The 22,025-nt window shown below is 40.5% G+C and overlaps 1 protein-coding gene across 2 annotated transcripts in view; it reads right to left on the minus strand.

Moving 5' to 3' along the window:
- Positions 1-6,192: 6,192 nt before the first annotated feature.
- rgs7bpa (regulator of G protein signaling 7 binding protein a) overlaps positions 6,193-22,025 on the minus strand; it is a 113,569-nt gene continuing 97,736 nt past the window's right edge. The window contains exon 6 of one of the 2 annotated variants that reach the window (XM_087988653.1): positions 6,193-9,892. In XM_087988653.1, the coding sequence (XP_087844779.1) occupies positions 9,822-9,892 (71 nt within the window). In that variant the 3' untranslated portion in view covers positions 6,193-9,821. Of the gene's footprint in view, positions 14,742-22,025 lie in introns of both variants that reach the window. The other variant, XM_043689522.2, reaches the window with a different exon arrangement.

Genomic DNA, 22,025 nt, shown 5'->3' on the forward strand with positions numbered 1-22,025 from the left:
TTGTTGAACCGCACTCTGGGCTCAGACTGATCTCATTTCATCCGCGCTAACATGACCAATATGTTGAGGAACCAACTAGAGAGTAAGCCATATTAGGTGATTATTGTCTATTCAGAGAGGATTAATTAGCAACATTGTGATGCGAGATCCTTTGGAGAATCTCCCCATGTCTGCGTGGGTTCCTCCCGGTGCTCCGGTTTCCCTCTGTAGTACAAAGATGTTCAGGTCAGGTGAATTGGCCATGCTAGATTGCCCATAGTATTAGGTGCATTAGTCAGAGGGAAATGGGTCTGGGTGGGTTACTCTTCTGAGGGTTGGTGTGGACTGGTTGGGCCAAAGGGCCTGTTTCCACACTAGTGAATCTAATCTAGTCTCATTTAAAAAACTCTTCATTAAGATGGAAAGTGACACAATTAAATCTGAAACTAGGGTCCTGAACTTAAAGAAAGCTAACTTTGATGGTATGAGGCAAGCACTGGCTAGGATACACTGGTCAAGGATACTTAAGGTGTTGATGGTGGATAGTCAATGGCAGATATTTAAAGAACATATGGATGAACCTCAACAATTATACATCCCAAAACAGGGAAGGTGGCTCAACCATGGCTAACAAGGGAAACCAGGGATAGCGTTAAAGCCAAAGAGGAGGCACATAAGTTGGTCAGAAAATGCAGCAAACCTGAGGACAGGGAGAAATTTGAAATTCAGCAGAGGAGGATAAAGGGTTTAATTCAGAAAGAGAAAATAGAATATGAAAGTAAGCTTGCAGAAAACATAAAAACTGACTGCAAAAGATTCTATAGATATGTGAAGAAAAAAAGGCCAGTGAAGACAAATATAGATTCCTTGCAGTTAGAATCAGGTGAATTCATAAAAGACAACAAAGAGATGGCAGACCAATTGGACAAATACTTTGGATCCGTCTTCACTAAGGAGGACACCAATAACCTTCAGGAAATGCTAGGGGATACAGGCTCAAGCATGAAGGAGGAACTGATGGAAATCCTTATTAGTCAGGATATGGTACTGGAGAAATTGATTTAAAACCTGATAAGTCCCCAAGACTTGATGCACTGCATCCCAGAGTGGTCCTCCAAATTGGTGATCATTTTCCAGCAGGCTGGAAGAGTTCCAATGGACTGGAGGGTAACTAGTGTAACCCCACTCTTTAAAAAAAAAGAGGGAGAGAGAAAATGGGAAATTATAGGCTGGTTAGCCTGGCATTGGTGATGGGAAAAATGCTGAAGTCAATTGTTAAGGATGTAAACTGAACATTTGGAAAGCAGTGATAGAATCAGTCCGAGTCAGCTTGGATTCACTAAAGGGAAATCATACTTGACAAATCTTCTGGAATTTTTTGAGGATGTGACCAGTAGAGTGGACATGGGTGAAATCATTGGATGTTGTCTATGTGGACTTTAAAAAGGTTCCACACAAGGGATTTGTAAGGAAAATTAAAGCTAATGGTATCGGAGGTAATGTATTGATGTGGAGAGAACTAGTTAGCAGACAGGAAGTAGAGGGTTGGAATAAATGGGTCCCTTTCAGAGTGGTAGGTAGTGATGAGTGGGATGCTGCAGAGTTCAGTGTTGGGACCCCAGCTGTTCAAAATATACATTAACTATTTGGATGAATAGTTGATATTTGAATGCAATATCGTCAAATTTTCAGATGACACGAAGCTGGATGGCAGTGTGTGCTGTGAGTAGGATGCGAAGAGGCTAGAGGGTGATTTGGAGAGACTGGATGAGTGGGCAAATACTTGATGCATGAGATATAACATGGATAAATGTGAAGTTATCCACTCTGGTCACAAAAACAGGAAGACAGATTATTAGCTGAATGGTGACAGTTTAGGAAAAGGTGAAGAGCAATGAGACCTCGGTGTCATGGTGGAACAGTCACTGAACGTTGGCATGTAGGTGCAACAGGCAGTGTTGAAAGCTAATGGTATGCTGGCCTTCATAGTGAGTGGATTTGAGTATCGGAATAAGGTAGTCTGACTGCAGTTAGGCCACATTTTGAGTATTGGGTGCAGTTTTGGTCTCCTAGTCTGAGGAAGTACATTCTCACTATTGAGACCGTCCAACGAAGTTCACCAGACTGATTCCTGGGATTGCAAGACTGACAAATGAGGAAAGACTTGATTGACTGAGCTTGTACTTAGTGGAATTTAGAAGAATGAGAAACATATAAAATCCTGGCGGGCCTAGAAAGGCTAGGTGTGGGAAGAATATTCCCAATGTTGGAGAACTCCGGAACTAGGGGTCACAGCCTAAGAATAAGGGGTAAGCCATTCAGGACTGAGATGAAGAAGAATTTCTTCACTTAGAGAGTTGTGCACCTGTGAAATTCTGTCCCACAAGAAGCCAGTTGTGGCCAGTTCATTAGATATATTCAAGAGGGAGGTGGACGTGGCCCTTACGGGCTGTTCTTCCAGCTTGTGCCAAACTTCGTTGGTTCACTGCAGCAAGCCTGTGACAGAGATGTTGGCCAGGGAACATGATGATGTGTTTAAGTGGCAGGCAACAGGAAGCTTAGTCTATTTTTTAGAGGACAGAATGTAGATGTTCCGCAAAGCTATCACCCAGTCTATGCTTCGTTTCCCCAATGTAGAGAAGAGAATATTGTGAGCAGTGAAGGCAGCCGACTAGATTGTGTGAAGCGCTGCTTCACCTGGAAGGTGTGTCTGGGGCCTTGAATACTGAGGGGGAAGGAGGTAAAGGGGCAGGTGTTATACATTCTACAATTGCAATGGAAGGTGCAATGAGGCTGTGGGGTGCGGTGTTGGGACTAAAGGAAGAGTGGACCAGGGTATCCCAGAGGGAATGGTCCCTGCGGAAGGCTGACAAGGGAGGGGAGGGGAGTAAGTGTCAGCTGGTGGTAGCATCTCACTGGAGGAGATGGAAATGGTGGCTAATGAACCTAGAGATGTGGATGCTGGTGGAATGGTCGATGTAGACAATGGTCCCAAATGCTATTGTGGGAGGGAAGAGATGGGGTGAGGGCTGAAGTGCGGAAGATGAGTTGGACCTGGCTGTGCACCCTGTCAACAACAGTGCAGGGGAATCCTCGGTTGAGGAAGAAGATGGACATTGCGGAGGCCCTCTTCTCAAAGTTGGCCTCATTAGAACAAATGCAACAGAGATGGAGCAGGCTGTGAGGATGTATAGTCAGGGTCACTATGGAAGTCAGTTGTAGTGGATATTGGCAGGCAGTCTATCCCCAGAAATGGAAACAGAGGTGTCAAGGAAAGAAGCGAGGAGTCAGTGATAGACCAGGTGGAGGTGAAATCGGGTGGTAATTGGAAGCAAAATTGACAAACATTTTCTGATTCAGGACGAGAAAGGGAAGTAGCACCAATAATGTCATAATACTGGAGAAAGATTTGTGAGTGGAGACTGGAGTAGGATGGGAAACAAGGAATGTTCCACATACCCCAAAAAGAGACAGGTGTAACTCGGACCCATGCAAATACCCATGGCCACACCTCTGACCTGAAGGAAGTGAGAGGGGTTAAAAGAGGACTTGATCAGGTATGGCCTTTTTTCCAAGAAGTAGAGCTAGGGGAGTTGCCCTCCTGGCATAAGTGGCAAACAGCCATATTGCTGCTGCCTTTCCAATTAGGGCAGGCAAACAATTAGACCTTCAGAAGGTAGAAGGCAGTGGACTATGACCATGGAGGGTAAGGTTAGGAACAGCTGTGATGATAGGGCTGCTTGGCTCCTCATGTTAAGATCAACTACACAGAAGCTTATTTCTCTGCAGGAAACCTGAAAGCTGCATGAGATTATACAGGTTAGTCTGAAAAAATATGAAAAATTGTAGATTCCAGTGGATCCATCCCTCATTAAACTCCTAATGGAGCATAAGGAGCCATCAATTTTCAGCAAGTTTCCTACTCCCTTCTCGGCTGACCATTTGAAAATTGAAAACTAAAAACTATACAGGATGTGTGACAATACTGACACACTGAACCACAATTTTGAATTTCCAGTCAAACTAAATGCCAAGCCCAAGGGCCTTTGAATATCTAGATTTTGATATCTACTCGTAAAATTTATCAAAGAAAATTAGGAATAAATATGTACAGTCGCCATATTCAATGAGAGTTCTAAAAAAAGGGCAATTTTCCACAGCATTGCATGTCATTGAAATGACTTAGATATCTACATAAAACCAATATGTCACTAAGTAGTCACAGGTCCAACACATATAATAACAAAAAGGAAAACCAGTGAGAACAGCGGAATAATAAAAATGCAGTTAACTGGGATACACTTGATGCTGTATGAGATGGAGTTATAGAGTCATACAGCACAAAAACAGACCCTTTGGTCTAAGCTGACCAGGTATCGTAATTTAAACTAGAACCATCTGCCAACATTTGGCCCATATCCCCCTAAACCCTTCCTATTCATGTACCTATTCAAATGCTGTATAGTTGTAGAACCTGCTTCCAGTGTTAGTTGTTTGAGGCAGAGATTATGTCAACACACACAATTGAATTGCTAAAATGAGTGATTCGTCAGTGCAAATTGACTTTAACACAATTAACAATTGTGGATGTTATTTGGATAATGCGAACTTTCTACTGAACCGTATAGCAATTTTGTATTAGCGATTTTACATTGCATGATTTTCTACAGTGCCAGGTTGCAGAGGAACACAGCTGTCACAGTATAGCACAGTATAGCAGAATGTCCTGCCGGTGGAATAAGGTAACAGAGACTGTAATCTTTAGACAAATGTATTCATATGGAGTGCAAATATCTTCATGGAGCAAGTGGCGATGTAGGAGTAATGTCATTGCGTTACTAATTGAGGCTAATGTTTGGGAATATGGTGAATGGTGAAATTAAAAGACAGTCTAATGGTGAAATTTAAATTCAATAGAATTTGAAATTAAAAGACAGTCTAATGGTGACTATCTAACCATTTTCAATCATCTTAAAAACCCATCTGATTCACAAAAGACCTCGAGGGAAGGAAATGTGCTCGTCTTAACTGCTCAGGCCTAGATGTGAGTCCAGACTGAGAGCAATGTGTTGATACATAACTTACCTCTAAAATTCCTGATGAAGGGTTTTTGCCTGAAACGTCGATTTCCCCGCTCCTCGGATGCTGCCTGACCTGTTGTGCTTTTCCAGCACCACTCTAATCTTGACTCTAAAATAGTCCAGGCAAGCTCTCAGTGCAGGTAGCACTTAGGAATAGATAGCAAATGTTGGCCTTCCCTGCATTGCCCACATCCCATACTAGAAAAAAACAAAACATATTTCTGTCTTTTATCTCATCATCAATTACAAGTGTTAGGTAATGGCCTACTATTGGACTGAAAAATACTGCAATGATTTGCACTGTTTTCTGCAGCATGGCAGACCATGAGACTCACCAGCTCATCTTGAGGCATATTAGAAGTATATCCAGGTTGATACAATTCTGTCTTCGTGATAACATCATTAAGGGCATTTAAATGGTCATTGAATAAACATATGGATGATATCGGAATAGGGTAGGTTAAATGTGTTTTACATTGGTTTTACAGGTCAGTGCAACATTGAGGGCCGAAGGGCCTGTAGATTAGACTAGATTCCCTACAGTGTGGAAACAGGCCCTTCGGCCCATTAAGTCCACACCGACCCTCCGAAGAGTAACCTACCCAGACCCATTTCCCTCTGACTAATGCATCTAACACTATGGGCAATTTAGCATGGCCAATTCACCTAACCTGCACATTTTTGGCTTGTGGGAGGAAACCGGAACACCCGGAGGAAACCCATGCAGACAAGGGGAGAATGTCCAAACTCCACACAGACAGTCATCCAAGGTTGGAATCGAACCTGGGACCTTGGTGCTGTGAGGCAGCAGTGCTAACCACTGAGCCACCATGCCACCCTGTGTACTGTACTGTAATACATATGTACATTCTTTGGTCAACATATCCTGCCATGTGTGTTCAACCCAGAGATAGGGCCACTACTACTAGGAAACAATACCTCTTTATTCAAAGTAATTTCTGCCTTTTCCATGAATTCTTTCTTATTTCAGAACATCCATTTTTCTGATTGCTTATTGTTTGAATCTTCTTGGTTGTTAATGTTCAGAAAGAATGATAATGATCTAAATTATACACATTTTATTTAGTCATGGTTCCATTTTCATTAGTAACAATAAACAAAAACAAAAAAAGTCACAAGGACTTAATGTAAAAATTTATTTAATTAAAACAATGTAAAATGTGTTTGATTTATACAGTCAGTTCTATCTCTGGCATGCCTAAGAACATTGAACACAATTTTTAATATGCAGATATCATGCATTTTTTATTTATTAATAAAGTGTCAATAACTTTAATGTAATTGTACACGTGGTTATAGATACATTTTGCATTTTAATATGCTGCACATTAGGTTTAATCTTTCTATTGAAATAAAATAAAAGGAAAATACAGCAAGGAATTGGGGACTGAATACATAATACTGAGAGCGACATCTGATATATATTTACAAATTAAGTTCCTGTTTAGTTTATATGTGTGCATGTGAAACAAAATTACTTATGGTAACAGCTCTCAAAAATATAAAAATAGTCAATATAGAAGAACATCTGTATTCTAGAATTCAATTACTGACTTTCCTGATTACTTAGAAGAAACTTTGTGGAAAACATCTTGAAGGAGATTTCACAAAATCTGCCAACACCAATTGTTTCTAGTTTGTCATAAACCACTTCTTTATTTCTGGTATTCTGACTTTGGAAATGCCTAACTTGAGAAAGCTCCAATGGAATGCTTGTTTCTGGGTACTTGCTGTAAGTCACTGTGCAATGAAAATTAAATCACATGACATTGATATCAGCCAATGAAGATTATCTGCTGGCAGTTCCAAATAGCCACCATTTCAATATCATTGGTTAATATCAATGTAATTTCACATCATTTCCAGACTGACAAGTGCACTTGGAAAAGAATCCATTGTATCTGCCTTTAGTTTGTGCATGTTCTTATGAGCTGTTCTCATGTTAGCCCCACTACCCTCAAAATGAATATTAAGCTATTGTCATTGTGATCACACACCAATTCAAAATGCCAGTTAATTATTCCTATGTTGTGTACTTTGGCGTTGAACTACTGATATTACCATTAATTATTGTATTATCTAATGTTCATAAGTCGTAGTTATTTGAATATTGCTGAAGAAAATACATTTTTAAAAAAATGTTCCCTCTTGCACTCATCAGGACAGTTGGCAAGAATACAATTCAAGGGAAAAAATAATATTTATACAGCATGAGAGAAGATCAGTGGGCTAGTGAATTTGATTGGTAGAAACCTTGCAATGGAGAGTGCATACATTGATGTTGATTGAAAGTAAACTTTGTTTAAATTTTAAAAAGACAAATTGACTCTGACTGCCCTGAGAAATGAACCAGCAATCAGCTGTTGCCTATATTGGTGAGTTGATACTGTATGGTATATGTACATGCTTTTTCTGTCTGCAAAGAGTATGGACCTTATTTATTAATATATGTAGCTTCCAATACAATGCGCCAAATTCTGAGAAAAAATACCAAAAGAACTGTGGATGCTGGAAATGTGAAACAAAAACAGTAATTGTTGGAAGATCTCAGCATGTCTGGCATCATCAGTGGAGAGAAATCAAAGTTAATGTTTTGGGTCCAGTGACCCTTGTTCAGAATCTGAAATGCCCAACCTGAGGCTGAACCTGAAGAAGGATTTGCTGGATAATCCTGAATATGTGAAGAATTACACTGACAACCAGTTTAGAATTGTCACTAAGGTTTGTAATGTGGCACATTTATGAGTACTAGAACGTACAAATATTAATACACGGGGGCTGTTCCTGACAGACAGAAAGAGCCTGTAGACACACTGCCTGTTTCAACTCAACAAAATGGGGAAAGCTATTTGCTGGCTCATTTCTCAGATCAATTCCCTGACCAATCAAATTAAACTTGCCTTGTTTAACATTTAAACAATCTTGAAGTTAATTGTCAATCTTCATCAATGTGTGCGTTATCCGTGTTAACGCTCTACCAGAGTCCAGTTTTTAATTAATTCAAATACAGTATAACTGTTGATTTGCCCCTTGAAATTGTAGTCTTGTAAAATGTCCTGCTAACTGCAAGACAAAAAGCTTGGATAAATCATGTTTTTATTCAACAATAATATAGTTTTTATTAGTAATCACTAATTAAATTTAATCAAAATATCAATTCAGTGCAGGAAAGGAATTGCTGTCCTTATTTTAATTTATTGTATCAATAGATCTTAAACTCATGATCATCTTTTGGTGTATATGTGCATGGGTTGCTGCTGAGGGTATCTGGTGTGTGCAACCTCCACGAGTATCTGCTCGAATTCTTTCAAAACCCAACTGGTGAAGTTAAACATTTTCACCAGTGTTTAATCTATGCTATTTGTATTACTTGCATCTTCATTCTGTGTTGAAACTACTCCATCTGTATGTATTTTTTAAAAACAAAGTTCAGAAACTTTCAAATTGGAATATAGGAAATGCAAGATAAAAATAAACAATGTCTATCTAGCCCGTGTTCTATTACCCTATTAATTTGTAGACATTTTCTAATCAACCTGTTCAGAGATGTTGTCACACTTGTCTGGAGCAGGTGGGTCTTCAACCCAGGCCTCCTAGCTAAGAGGGACATTACCACTACACCACGAGAGCCACCTCCTATTATTTATACATTGCAATGACAATAGAGCTTTGATTAATCATGGTAATCAATCTGTATCAATTAGTTTACATTATACCACAACAAAGAATTAGGAGAAACTTAGCAGCAAAAAGGTTTGTCAACCATTGGTTTAAAGTCATCTGTTTATCCCAAACATTCTACACTCAGGTCAATTCGCAAATGACTCATGCATTGAAACCCAAAATATTATTTTGCAAAGAAATCATTTCAATTCATGTTTGAATGCATCATTATTAATTGTTTCCATTGTATTTTTAAGGACCCTGTGACCAGTTACTGACTGAAACGCTAGGGGCAGTTTACTCAGAGCTTCGAGGTAATTTGGAGGCAGACAGTATAGAAAATTAGAACAAAAAAAAGACTGCTCTGCTGATGTGTTCCTGCCTCTGGAAGGAACTTGTGTCAGCTGTGGGAAGGAAACCAAGAGCCATTTACTGAAAGTAATGTCTCCTTATGAGCCGCACACAGGACCCCTTCAGTGTCAGCAGGCCAGCAACCCAGAGGAGATGAGAGCAACAGGAAATCATTGAGGCTTGAAACTACAAACAACCAATCAATGTTTTAAAAGGAGAGAAACATCAGGTTGAGGTCAACTTTAGAAAGAGATTTATCAATAAAAGAACGGGTGACATTGCTGCAACTAAAAAATGCTAAATGGGAAAATATTGCTGAGTTTTCTGAGAGTAAAATCTGCCAAGTCAGGGAAGATAAAGATCCAAATAGAAACTGAAAATGCTGGAAATACACAGCATCTCAGGCAGTATCCGTAAAGGGAAAAACAGTTAATCTTTCATATCCGTGATCTTTCATCAGAACTCAGGTTCTGCTTAAGAAACAGATCAAGATTGTCCATGTTATGGTGCACGATATTCAAAGTCAATCTTTAGAATGTGATTTAAGGAATGGTAAATGTCTAGGAAAAGTTTGCAATCCTAGATGGATGTGAAACACAAAGAGTGGAATTTCAGTTGGAATCTACATGGAAGAAATTGAAACTTGGGACAATTATTATGAAGTGGGTGTGGTTGTGAAAGTGGATGTTTCTAGATCCCTGACTAAATACAGGAAAACAATGAAAATTAATACAGCAAGAGAGACAAACGGAAATCCCATGTGAAAGATGAGTAGAACTTCTTCAAGATAGGCACTCCTGAAAGAGAAATAGCAGTGTATTAAAACACTAATCCAAAAATGAAATACTGCGGATACCGAAAATATTAAAATAAAACAGAAATGCTGGAAATATCAGCAGTTCCAACAGCATCCATGGAGATGAACATGAACTTAAAATTTTAGGTCCGTGATCTTTATTTAGGATTATCAACATCTGTTTAATTGTAACTTTGTATTGGATAGGAACCTTTCTGTATTTGAGGTCCCACAATGAAATGGGAACCCCTTACTCTACAGTTAACTGAGGAGGAGGTTGACTGTGAGCCATTCAGCAGTCAGAGGTTGTAGGGACATTACTGGAAAAGGAGCAGAAGCTGCAGCAAGTTCAGCAGCCACACGGAGCTCTGTGATGCTGAGGGTAAGACTGGCAGCCAGGAGAGTGAACACAGACCCTAAAGATAGAGGGTGAGCATCCTGTCCTTCCTTGAGCACAGTATTTCTGAAGACTGCACCCATTGCAGAAGTTAGTCACAGATCTGTGCACCCTTTTGGAGGAGGACCTTTAAGCAGAATGAGAGGGTGAACACCCATTCCCCATGGTGGTGAAAGTGGTGACTGTAGTGATGAATGTTGTTGTGGCAGGATCATTCCACAATGACTGCTGACATCTATTGGATTCTGTAATCTGCTATTCACAATTCATCACTCAGGGAACAGGTATTTTGAACGCAAAGGCATCGGCTTTATCGTGTTCCAAATTAATGTGCAGGTTAGGCCCAAAGGATAGTCAGTTTAATCTCCAAATCAGGGCTCCCTTGGCACCGGACGTGACAGTCTGCAACCATATGGCCAACAACGGACTGCCAATCAAGCCAGTTGGAAGGGGTTTCACTCCCTAAATGCAACTGGTATGTAACTACCATGAAAGGATCTATGATTTCATCCTTTTATGGCAGTGTCAGTGCTTCACTGTTCAGGACACGGGTCAGCGTCCGTTAATGGCTTCTGTTGACCCAAGAAGAATCTGTTGAAGACATGGCTAATGTCACCAATGTAGCACCTCACCACAGACCTCTATGAGTGATACAAGCATAGCTATTTGAAAACCAATACAATAACTGAGCATACCATTTGTTTGCTCCAAAAATAGTTGTGGTGCCTTGACCAGCATGGGGATACCCTCCAATTAGCACCTTAGCAAAACAGAATGAGTGAACCTGGTATTGTTGATGAGCGCTCTATCTTTGGAAATGGGGAGCATGAAGATGATCAGCTGGCTGAGAAGATAATAGCACTGCTGGAACTGTGCCATTGAGCAACCTAGCAGGGAAGCCTGAGTTGACTTCCTCATCTAGCTAAGATTCACCTGTGTAGCAATTCCTAGACTGCTATCTTTTTAGATCCTTTAGGCAGTGGCTGTGGATGTTTACAAAGTGCATGACAACTTTAAGATCTTCTTGTTCAAAGCAATCTTAAGCTCCTCCTAATGCAACACTATGAACCACCACAATCATGAATTTCACTTCCAAGCCACTTTACCTAGTCAATGTGCATTTCATCAGCGTTGACACTTTCGTTACAATAAAAACATGTGACAGTCAAAGAAAATAATGCCATCAAGTGAACCCATTGTGCAACTCAAACTTTCTGCCTTCTCTTCCACGTACCTCTACTGCAGCCATTGCTCTACTGTGTCTCTGCTCCAATGAATAAGATGACCATGGCGCACACCTTCTGGGTTCTGAAACACTGCACACCTACACCTATGTAGGAGAGCCTTATTCAAAAGCAGATATGTTTCTACAGAGTGGGGAAGAGGGGATTGGCCTTCAAGTACAGTCTCTATTGTTATCATCATGCTCTTTCTCTACCTTTTCAGATCTATCTGCACTTCCCTTCTCACCAGAGGGTGCAGCACTTGGATGTGTTTCGATGCAAGCCTGAGCCATAACTGTAAACGGTGACCAATACTGCTCAAGGGTGAAGATATATTGTGGCGATAATAGTTCTTTTGTTTCATTGACCTGTCACATGCAGCTTTCCATGAAGAAAACAACTTGATCAATGAAGTAATGAGTTCATATGCATAAGTCATGCTGTACTCATGGAATGGACATCACTGTCTCCTAAGCCAGATTCCACACTCCCTCAGGGAACTCTTGATAAATACCTATATCCTGTACTCTTCCAGCAGCATCAGTTTTGTTGATGATACCTGAGGTTCAGCATCTGTGGAGCTGAAGCTGTCCTTATGCCTCTGATTGGGACTGCTCACAATTGTTACTGCCTCCCTCAGCTGTTGCTTGCAATGTGATATGCAGCTCATCCTGTGCTATCAACTATATTCAGAAAGTAGGTGAGTGTATCTGCACTGATGGAGGGTGTGCTTGACTCAAGGGATGGTGCATTTTCACAGTGTGGTTCTTCCACTGAGATCTACAATACCTCCTCATGTCATTGCTGATGTGGCTTTGGCATTGTTGCTGCAGGAAACAGAACTAGTGAAATACTTATGAACCAGTGGTTTCACCCTATCTCACGGTCCTGTGCTTTAAATGTTCATTTACAAAGAAAAAGGCATCACCGAGGACAAGCTGAGTTGCAACAGCACGGCATACAAGTGAAGCTTTCATTTTCTCTCCCATCCATCTTCATTTCCACCTTACATCAGCCTGGGCTGCTACTAGCTTGACAATCTGTCACCCTCTCTTGCATCAATATCATGATGGTCAGGAAGCCTACCCAAAGCATGGTTTGACTCCTCTCCCACCTGTTAATTGCTTTCTTCTTTTGTAATGGGTCAAACAGGAGTGTTAAAAACATGACGTGTAAAAGTCACAAGAACTTCACATTTGGATAGGCAGTACAAGATCAGCACTTAAGTCTGCATGTATGTCCTATGTGCATGAATGCTTATCTGAAGGGATCAGGTGAGACATTCCTCTAAAATGCTGTCTTTTTGTGCAGAGACTTGCTAATGTAGTGAGAGAGTAAGTTATGACTGCCAGCCAATAATTGCAGATCAAAAGAGAGTATTGAAGGATTTCCTGCACTGTACCCAGGTGTCAGTGATCCCACCTTGGATGCTGACCTCTTCAATTAACTCCAATAAGGCCCCTCGGAAATACTGTTACCCTCCTTCTCCTGTAGTTCAACAACAAATCTGTCTTTGTTCTGTCACTACTACGAGCTTCATGAGGTTGTCACTGATTATTGTTGCAGCTGCTCCATGAATGGCATCCATCTTTTGATAAATTTCTTGTTGAAAGAAACCTTCTTCCTTGTCTGGGTGCAGTGTTTGTGCAGGTTTTCAGCTGACTGGCAAGTATTCTGTACCTTTCATGTAATTGATTTGACATTCCACTCACCTTTCTCAATTGAATAGTGAAGGAAGAATGCAGGAGGACTGTTAACTGAATGTCTTCTAGAAGATTGGACCAAAGTGAACCCAGGTCTACATCCAAGTTCCTGATCCTATTGGCTGAAAAGGAAGCTATGTTGGGAAAATCCACCGCTCTGCAAGTTAGTTTCTTCCTATACAGGCTGTCTTCTCTAGTTCAACTCTTTTAGTGAATGAACTTTTTAATATAAAACAAAGAAGTCTGGATGCTGGAAATCTGAAACAAAAACGGGGAATTCTGGAGAAACTCAGCTGGAGAGAAAAACAGAGTTAACATTTTGAGTCCAGTGACACTTCTTCAGAATTTCTGTTTTTGTTTGTGAATGAACTTTTTATTGTCTATACAGTCCACTTAAAACCATCAATTATATCAGTTTTCAACCTTCTACTTTCCAATTAGAGCATGCTTAAATTCCATAATCGCTCAACACTGGCCAATTCCTATATCTTCTCACACATTTTCGTTTCCCACATATCTATTTTTTCAACATCTGTAATTTTAAAAAATATTTTGGCAATCAGAACTATAATTCAGGCAAAGATATCTACAATGGTAGGATTACTTCATTATTTACTCAATATTGACCATTTCTATATCTAATTTGACAAGAATGCTCTGATCTCTGCCATGCTCCATGTTCTTCTTCCTATTTAAATAATAGATCCTTCCAAACATTTGTTGTCACGAAAAGCACTTGTATTTTTCATCTGCCACCTGTCTGTTCAATCCCCAAATGCATTCACATTCCTCTGGTCACTTAACCAGACAATCATGAGGGCTACTAAATATCTTGCAATTTTTCATCCACTGAAGGGTGACAGTGGGCAACAGAGGTTCTATTGCACTGATTATTTGGAAGACTAAATGATATAAGTTAGGAGACATGGCTTGAGTGAACAATGCATTTGTAACTATGTTTCCCTGTGAACAGCTGTCTTTTTTTTCACTTTTGCAGCTTTAGCCTGCAGGCTTTTTGCTTCAGGATGGGATTAAAACAACATTTTTGCCATTTCATTCCAATTAGGCTGTGATGTTTCATTTATTAATTCACATGTTCACATCAAGCTATAAGAGGAGCATGTATTTAATATACATCCCTTTATTATTTACAAAAAATAATCTTTTATAAGTTTAGCTTGTGAAAGTCAGTTTAAAATATATTTCAAGCATAACACTGCTGTGGAATCCATAGGTACATGGGCACCAATTTTCAAAAAAATTCTTCAGAGAAAAATAAACTACAAAAATTGGCCATCCTGTACAGCAAAAATAAAACTGATATTTACAATAAACAGTAGGAAGGAGGGGGAAAATATCTTCTTGCCAACACATTTATTCCAAAGAACTTAATACCCACAATGACATTTCCTCTCAGTCTTGTGTTAGTTATCCTTTAACTTGATACAAGGCAGCAAAGTCCAAAGAATCTTCGTTTCCTCCTCCTCACTAGTGGATATGGAGTCAGATTGAGGAGGCTGCTATCATCTGTCCAGGAAAAAGAGAACTGGTCTTTCAATCTAGTCATTATTACTATTCACAGATATTAATTCTGTAAAATAAAATACTCAGTTTATTTTTAATTCACTGGCATAGTTCCCATCCATTATTAGTTTATTTGTGCTTGCAGATGAGAATGCTGAAAAGCAAACAGCTTCCACTGCCCACCCCAGCAAACTGAGAACTGTTCTCAACAAGCACCAGGAAGAGATCACAACCATTCCATATAAATCCGTCAGGAATACACAATGTATTAATCAGTTCATATAAAGATTGCTGTAATTAAAGCAATTCGAAACAAAATACATAGAATTAATTCACCTTAACATGGACTACAGAGAAATACAATTAACTGAAATATGACAACAATATGACACATTTATAAAGCACCTTTAATAGAATGGTGTTTTAATTGCTTCCCATGAAAGTGTATATAAAGCAGATGCAAAGGAGTTTGTGATTGCATCAACACTGTCAAAGCATTCCAAAAAAAACCTTTTGAAGATAAAATGGTGACAGCATTGGTTCCACTATTTGCAGATGGGAGAAAATACAAAGACATTGTAGACTGACAACAACACTTGCAAACATTGGATGCAGAGGCAGAATTGACTCTGTGGCAAGGATACAAGAAACACACAAGCTGTGCAGCAAGTATGACTGCTGTACTCATCACAAATGCATGTGGTAAAAAAAGGATACTGGATCTGCCATGTAGTGCAGCCAGAATCTACAAGAGACAATAAACAGAAGACAGATACAGAAATATGGCAACAGCTGCAAGAGATGTGCCAGAGACCTTCATAAGTTGATACACAACATTCAAGACAGATTTGAGTCAAGAGTCAGTGTGGAACAATTTCCAAACCAGAGAAAGAAATTGTGAATGTAGCACATTGTATAGATAAAGTCAATCAACTAAAAGCTTTTGCCACAGTCAACATCATTTGTGCAAAGAAAGCTGGAAAATGCACACTCAAAACCACGACTAACATGGGAGCTAGCGTAAATATCTAAGCAGTCTGAGTTTGAAGAAAATCTACCAGTCATTAGCGCTCAACTGCTAAATTAACTTACAGGGATGAGCTCAGGATTTTGTGAGCTGTTATCTTCATAGGAAAAATTTGCTTATGCCCAAAGTTCTTCACCAGAACATATTGTTGCAAATACAGCAAGAACAAATGGATACAGAACATAGAACATAACAGCGCAGTAAAGGCCCTTCGACCCTTGATGTTATGCCAACCTGTGGAATTAATGATACTCATCTAACCTACATATTTATGATAATGGAATAGTGTATGTCCAATGCCCATATTAATGCCCTTAACGTAGGCGAGTCTACCACTGTTGCAGGCAGGCTGTTCCACGCCCCTACAATTCTCTGATTAAATAAACTACCCCTGATATCTGTCCTAAATCTATTACCCCTCAACTTAAAGCTATGTCCCCTCGTGTTAGCCTTCACCGTCTGAGGTAAAAGGCTCTCACTGTCCACCCTATCTAACCCTCTGATTATCTTATACGTCTCGATTAAGTCACCTCTCAAACTTCTTCTCTCCAACAAAAACAGCCTCAGTTCCCTCAGCCTTTCCTCATAAGACCTTCCTTCCGTACCACGCAACATCCTAGTAAATCTCCCCTTTCCAATGCTTCCACATCCTTCCTATAACGCGTTAACCAGAACTGCATGCAACACTCCAGGTATGGCCTTATGAGTGTCTTGTACAGTTGAATCATGACCTCATGGCTCTGAAACACAATCCCCCTACCAATAAACACCAACATACCATATGCCTTCTTAACAACCCCTGTCAACTGGAGTGGCAACTTTCAGGGATTTATGCACTAGGACACCGAGATCTCTCTGTGCACCTACACTGCCAAGAATTTTACCATTAGTCCAGTACTCTGCATTCCTGTTACTTCTTCCGAAGTGAACTACCTCACACTTTTCCACACTAAACTCCATTTGCTACTTCTCAGCCCAGCTCTGCATCATATCTATGTCTCTCTGTAGCCCCAACATCCTTCCATGTTATACACAACTCTGCCTACCTTAGTGTCATCTGCAAATTTACTAACTCATCCTTCTATGCCCACATCCAGATCATTTATCAAAGTGACAAGCAGCGGTGTCCCCAAAACAGATTGTTGTGGCACACCACTGGTAACTGAGCTCCAGGATGAACATTTCCCATTAACCATCACCCTCTGTCTTCTTTCAGCTTGCCAATTTCTGATCCAAACCGGTAAGTCACCTTCAATCCCGAAACTCCTTATTTTGTGCAATAGCCTACCGAGTGGAACCTTATCAAATGCCTTACTGAAGTCTATATACAGCATATCAACTGCCTTACCTTCATCCACCTGTTTTGTCATCTTCTAGAAAAACTCAATAGGGTTAGTGAGGCAGAGCCTACCCTTCGCAAAACCGTGTTGACTATCCCAAATCAAATTACTCCTCTCCAGATGATTATAAATCCTATCTCTTTTCAAATTTTCCAACACCTTACCCACAACCAAAGTATGGCTCACTGGCCTATAATTACCAGGGTTGTCCCGACTCGCCTTCTTAAACAAGGGAACAACATTTGCCATCCTTCAGTCTCTGGCACTACTCCTGTCGACAATGATAACAAAGATCAAAGCCATAGGTTCGGAAATCTCTTCCCTGGTTTCCCAGAGAATCTGAGGATCAATCCCATTCAGCCCTGGCAGCTTACCTATTTTCAGATCTTCCAAAATTGCTAATATCTCCTCTTTGTCAACCTCAATCCCATCCAACCTTGTAGCCAGTATCTCCATATTCTCACTAACATTGCCCTTTTCGAATGTGAATACTGACAAGAAGTATTCCTTAAGCACTTCCCCTATGTCCTCAGATTCCACAGACAATTTTCCACTACTATCTTTGATTGGCCCTAATCTTACTCTAGTCATTCTTTTATTCCTGATATACCTAAAGAAGACCTTAGGGTTTTCCTTAATCCTATCCGTCAACGACTTTTCATGTCCCCTTCTCTTCTTAGCCCTCTCGTTTGATCTTTTCTGGCTAACTTATAACTCTCAAGCCCTCAACTGTGCCTTCACACCTCATCCTCACATCAGCCTTCTTCTTCCTCTTGACAAAAGCTTCAACTTCTTTAGTAAACCATGGCTCCCTCTCTCGACAGCAAGATCCCTGCCTGATAGGTATGTACTTATCAAGGACCCACAGTAGCTGTTCCTTGAATAAGCTCCACATTTCAAGAGTGTCCGTCCCCTGCAGTTTCCTTCCCCATCCTATACATCCTACATCTTGCCTAATCGTATCATAATTGCCTTTCCCCCAGTTATACCTCTTTCCCTGTGGTATATATCTATCCCTGCCTATTGCTGTTGTAAACATAACTGAATTACAATCACTATCGCCAAGGTGCTCACCTGCCTCCAAATCTAACTCCTGGACGGGTTCATTCCCTAGTACCAAATCAAATATGGCATCGCCCCTTGTTGGCCTGTCCACATACTGTGTGAAAGTGAGGGCTGCAGATGATGGAGATTAGAGTCAAGAGTGTGGTGCTGGAAAAGCACAGCAGGTCAGGCAGCATCTGAGGAGCAGGAAAATCGATGTTTTGGGCAAAAGCCCTTCATCAGTAATGTCAGAACACACTCCTCCTGCACACATTGAACAAAAACTGACCCATCTAAACTACTTGAACTCAAGTATTCCCAGACAATATTGGGGAAGTTAAAGTCCCCCATAACAACTACCCCGTTACTCTCGCTCCTATCAATCATCTTTGCTATTCTTTCCTCTACATCCCTGGAACAATTCGGAGGCCTATAGAAAACTCCCAACAGGGTGAACTCTCCTTTCCTGTTTCTAACTTCAGCCCAAACTACCTCAGTGGATGAGTCCTCAAATGTTCTCTAGCTGTTATAATACTACCCTTGATTAACAATGGCACACCCTGCCTCTTTTACCACCTTCTGTGTTCTTGCTGAAACATCTAAATCCTGGAATCTGCAATAACCATTCCTGGCCCTCCTCCAGCCATGTCTCTGAAATGGCCACAACATCGAAATCCCAGGTACCAACACATACTGCAAGTTTATCCACTTTATTCCGGATGCTCCTGGCATTGAAGTACACACATTTCAAACCAACATCCTGATTGCTGGTACCCTCTTGTGACCTTGTAAACCTATCCCTCACTACCCTCAACTTCCTGTACACTGGCACTACAAATCAGTTTCCCATCCCCCTGCTGTATTAGTTTAAAACCTCCTGAATAGCACTGGCAAACACCCCCCCCCCCCCCCCCCCCCAGCATATTGGTATCCCTCTGGTTCAGGTGAAGACCATCCTGTTTGTAGAGCATAGAGCAGATGAGATGACTAACACATGATATGGTCTATTGGCCAGAGGTTAATTGTGATTTTGAAAAGTTAGTGAGGATGTGAGAAGCCTGCCAGAGCCAGAAGACAGGAACATACAGTATCTCCACACCCACACAAGATACGGTCAGTATCTTAGTCCAAAATCACTACTGATATATTTACCAGAATGCAGATTACTTCGTCTTAGCCACTGACTATTTCTCCAAATTGTCAATTTGGTGAAGATCACTTCAAGCATGACTATGGCAGATGCAATGAGTGCCATATTCTGTCAGTTTAGGTCACCTGAAGAAATCATACCTTTCAATGGGCCACACTGCAGCACAGACCTTTTAGGGATGAGTGTGCCAAATGGATGTAACTATGTGAATTCCTCACCAAAAAGTCACGCACTCCACAATGGGAAAATGGTTACCGCAAAGGTTTAAAACATGCACTGTGAATACAGGTCTAATGACGTCACAACATCGAATGAGCATCACTGAAGGTGGAACAGAATCCAACGAAGGGAAGCATACAATATAGCAAATGAATACAGTGAACAAAAAAGAACACACATAGACGATGAACTGTGTGATGCAACAACAGAACACCAATCAACATACTGATAACATGAATACAGACTAAGAATAGCCAAAGATGTCATAGAGTCATAGAGATGTACAGCACGGAAACAGACTCTTCGGTCCACTCATCCATGCCGACCAGATATCCCAACCCAATCTAGTCCCACCTACCAGCACCCGGCCCATATCCCTCCAAATCCTTCCTATTCAGATACCCATCCAGATGCCTTTTAAATGTTGCAATCACCTAGCCTCTAGCAGCTCATTCCATACACGTGAAAAAGTTGCCCCTTAGGTCTCTTTTTTATCTTTCCCCTCTCACCATAAACCCATGCCCTCTAATTCTGGATTCCCCCACCCCAGAGAAGAGACTTTGACTATTTATCCTATCCATGTCCCTCATGATTTTATAAACCTCAACCTCAGACGCTCCAGGGAAAACAGCCCCAGCTTATTCAACCTCTCCCTATAGCTCCCTATCCTTGTAAATCTTTTCTGAACCCTTTCAAGTTTCACAACATCCTTCCGAATCCACACTTTCAGAAGATTACACAACAACAAGATCTGGAAGAGTTTTCAAAATGTTGAAATGATAAATGGACTCTTATAATATTATGAAGAGAGTTAGATGTGGCATGATCAATGTAAAGCAATTCTCTGATGAACTGGTTACATTGTTGTCTCAGATGGAAGGGCTGAACAGGTATCTGTCAGTTCTGATGTATAAATAGGCACTCTATAGATGAGTTGAAAGTGTGGCACTGGAAAAGCACAGCAGGTCAGGCGACATCCAAGGAGGCCTGACTTGCTTTTCCAATGCCACACTTTTTGACTCTGACTCCCCAGCAACAGCAGTCCTTATTTTCTCCTACTCTTTGCAGAAGACTTGAAGATAAATGAAAATAGCAAATAGAAATATGTGGCAAAACATGCCACATCAAAACACAACCCTACAATACATCTCAAAGGGCTCCAATGTTGCCTCATCATAGTTGACCTTACACATCATGTTGTTCTGGAAAGATAAGATCACATTGAGAAATTGAGGGGAGACTGGAATCTACGAAAGGCCAAAAGGATTGAAGGTGTCCATATGTACGAATCACAAGGCTAGGGCACCAGGATAGAAAGCATAATCAGAAAAGATAATGCAATTTTAGGTTTTATCTCAGAGAAACAGAATTCAGTTAGTCTGCTACCTTTCTGCTTCTGCATAGTAGGGAATGTGGGTTAGAAAGTGTAGTCCAAGAAGTCTTGGTGAGTTACTGCACATACAACTCATGGATGGTATATCTGAGGACCTCAGTGGTGGAAAGAAGTGAATGTTTAAGGCAGTGCATGTGCTTTTAATGAAATGAGCTGCTTTGTTCTGAATGGGTAAGGTTTCTTAAATGTTGTTCAGGCTGCAGACACCCAGACAAATGAAGAGCATTCCATCACACTAACAACATCTTGCTGTATCACTCTAGCAACCCTCACCATTGCTCCAAACAGGCCCTGGCTAAAAATAAAGACCTTCAAATTTTCAGGGCTGCATGAGTATACAGCATTCTCGGAGATGGCTTATCATTTGGATAACTCTCCACAGTCATGGTCAACAGAATTAGTTTGTCTGCATCTTCAAGTGCACTGCAGTGGCCAACTCCTGTCCTGAGGTGACTGACACACAACCATGTTTCGTTGGCTCTTGTTTTTAATATATATTAATGACTTAGACTGAGGTACAGAATATAATTTCAGATCTACAGATGACATGGAATTTGGCAACTTAGTACATAGTGATGAACCTATTGATCGACATCAAGAGACAAATTGATGGAATGAGTCCGTTAAATTCAATATAGAAAGAGTGCAAAAGACCTTGGTTGTTTGTGTAGAATCTTTGAAGATGGCAGGACGGGTAAACAAAGCTATTAATAAAACACATGGCATCCTACACTTTGCGAGCAGAGGAGTAGAATGCAAAAGCCAGAAGGTTAAGCCAAACCTATTCATTACATTAGTTTGCTGCAGTATTATTTGCAATGTGAAAATGACACCTTAGGAAGGATGTGAAAGCTGTAGAGAAGATACAGAGGAAATTTTGTGGAATGATTTAAGAGATGAGGGATTATAGTCATACGGATAGAAAGGAGAAATCCAGGTTGTTTCCAAAGAAAAGAGATGCTCAGAGGATTTTTAAAAAATATCATGAATGGTTGAAAAAGATTAAATAAGGAGACACTGTTTCCAAATGCTAAATTATAGCAAGAATTCACAGTTTTAAGATTATTGACAAAAGAACAGAGTTTTTTTTAATGAAATGAATGGTTGCCCTTTA

Source organism: Chiloscyllium plagiosum, unplaced genomic scaffold, assembly GCF_037043375.1.
Source record: "Chiloscyllium plagiosum isolate Xiang-an unplaced genomic scaffold, Cpla_swu_hap1 HiC_scaffold_1, whole genome shotgun sequence".
NCBI classification, from domain to species: domain Eukaryota; kingdom Metazoa; phylum Chordata; class Chondrichthyes; order Orectolobiformes; family Hemiscylliidae; genus Chiloscyllium; species Chiloscyllium plagiosum.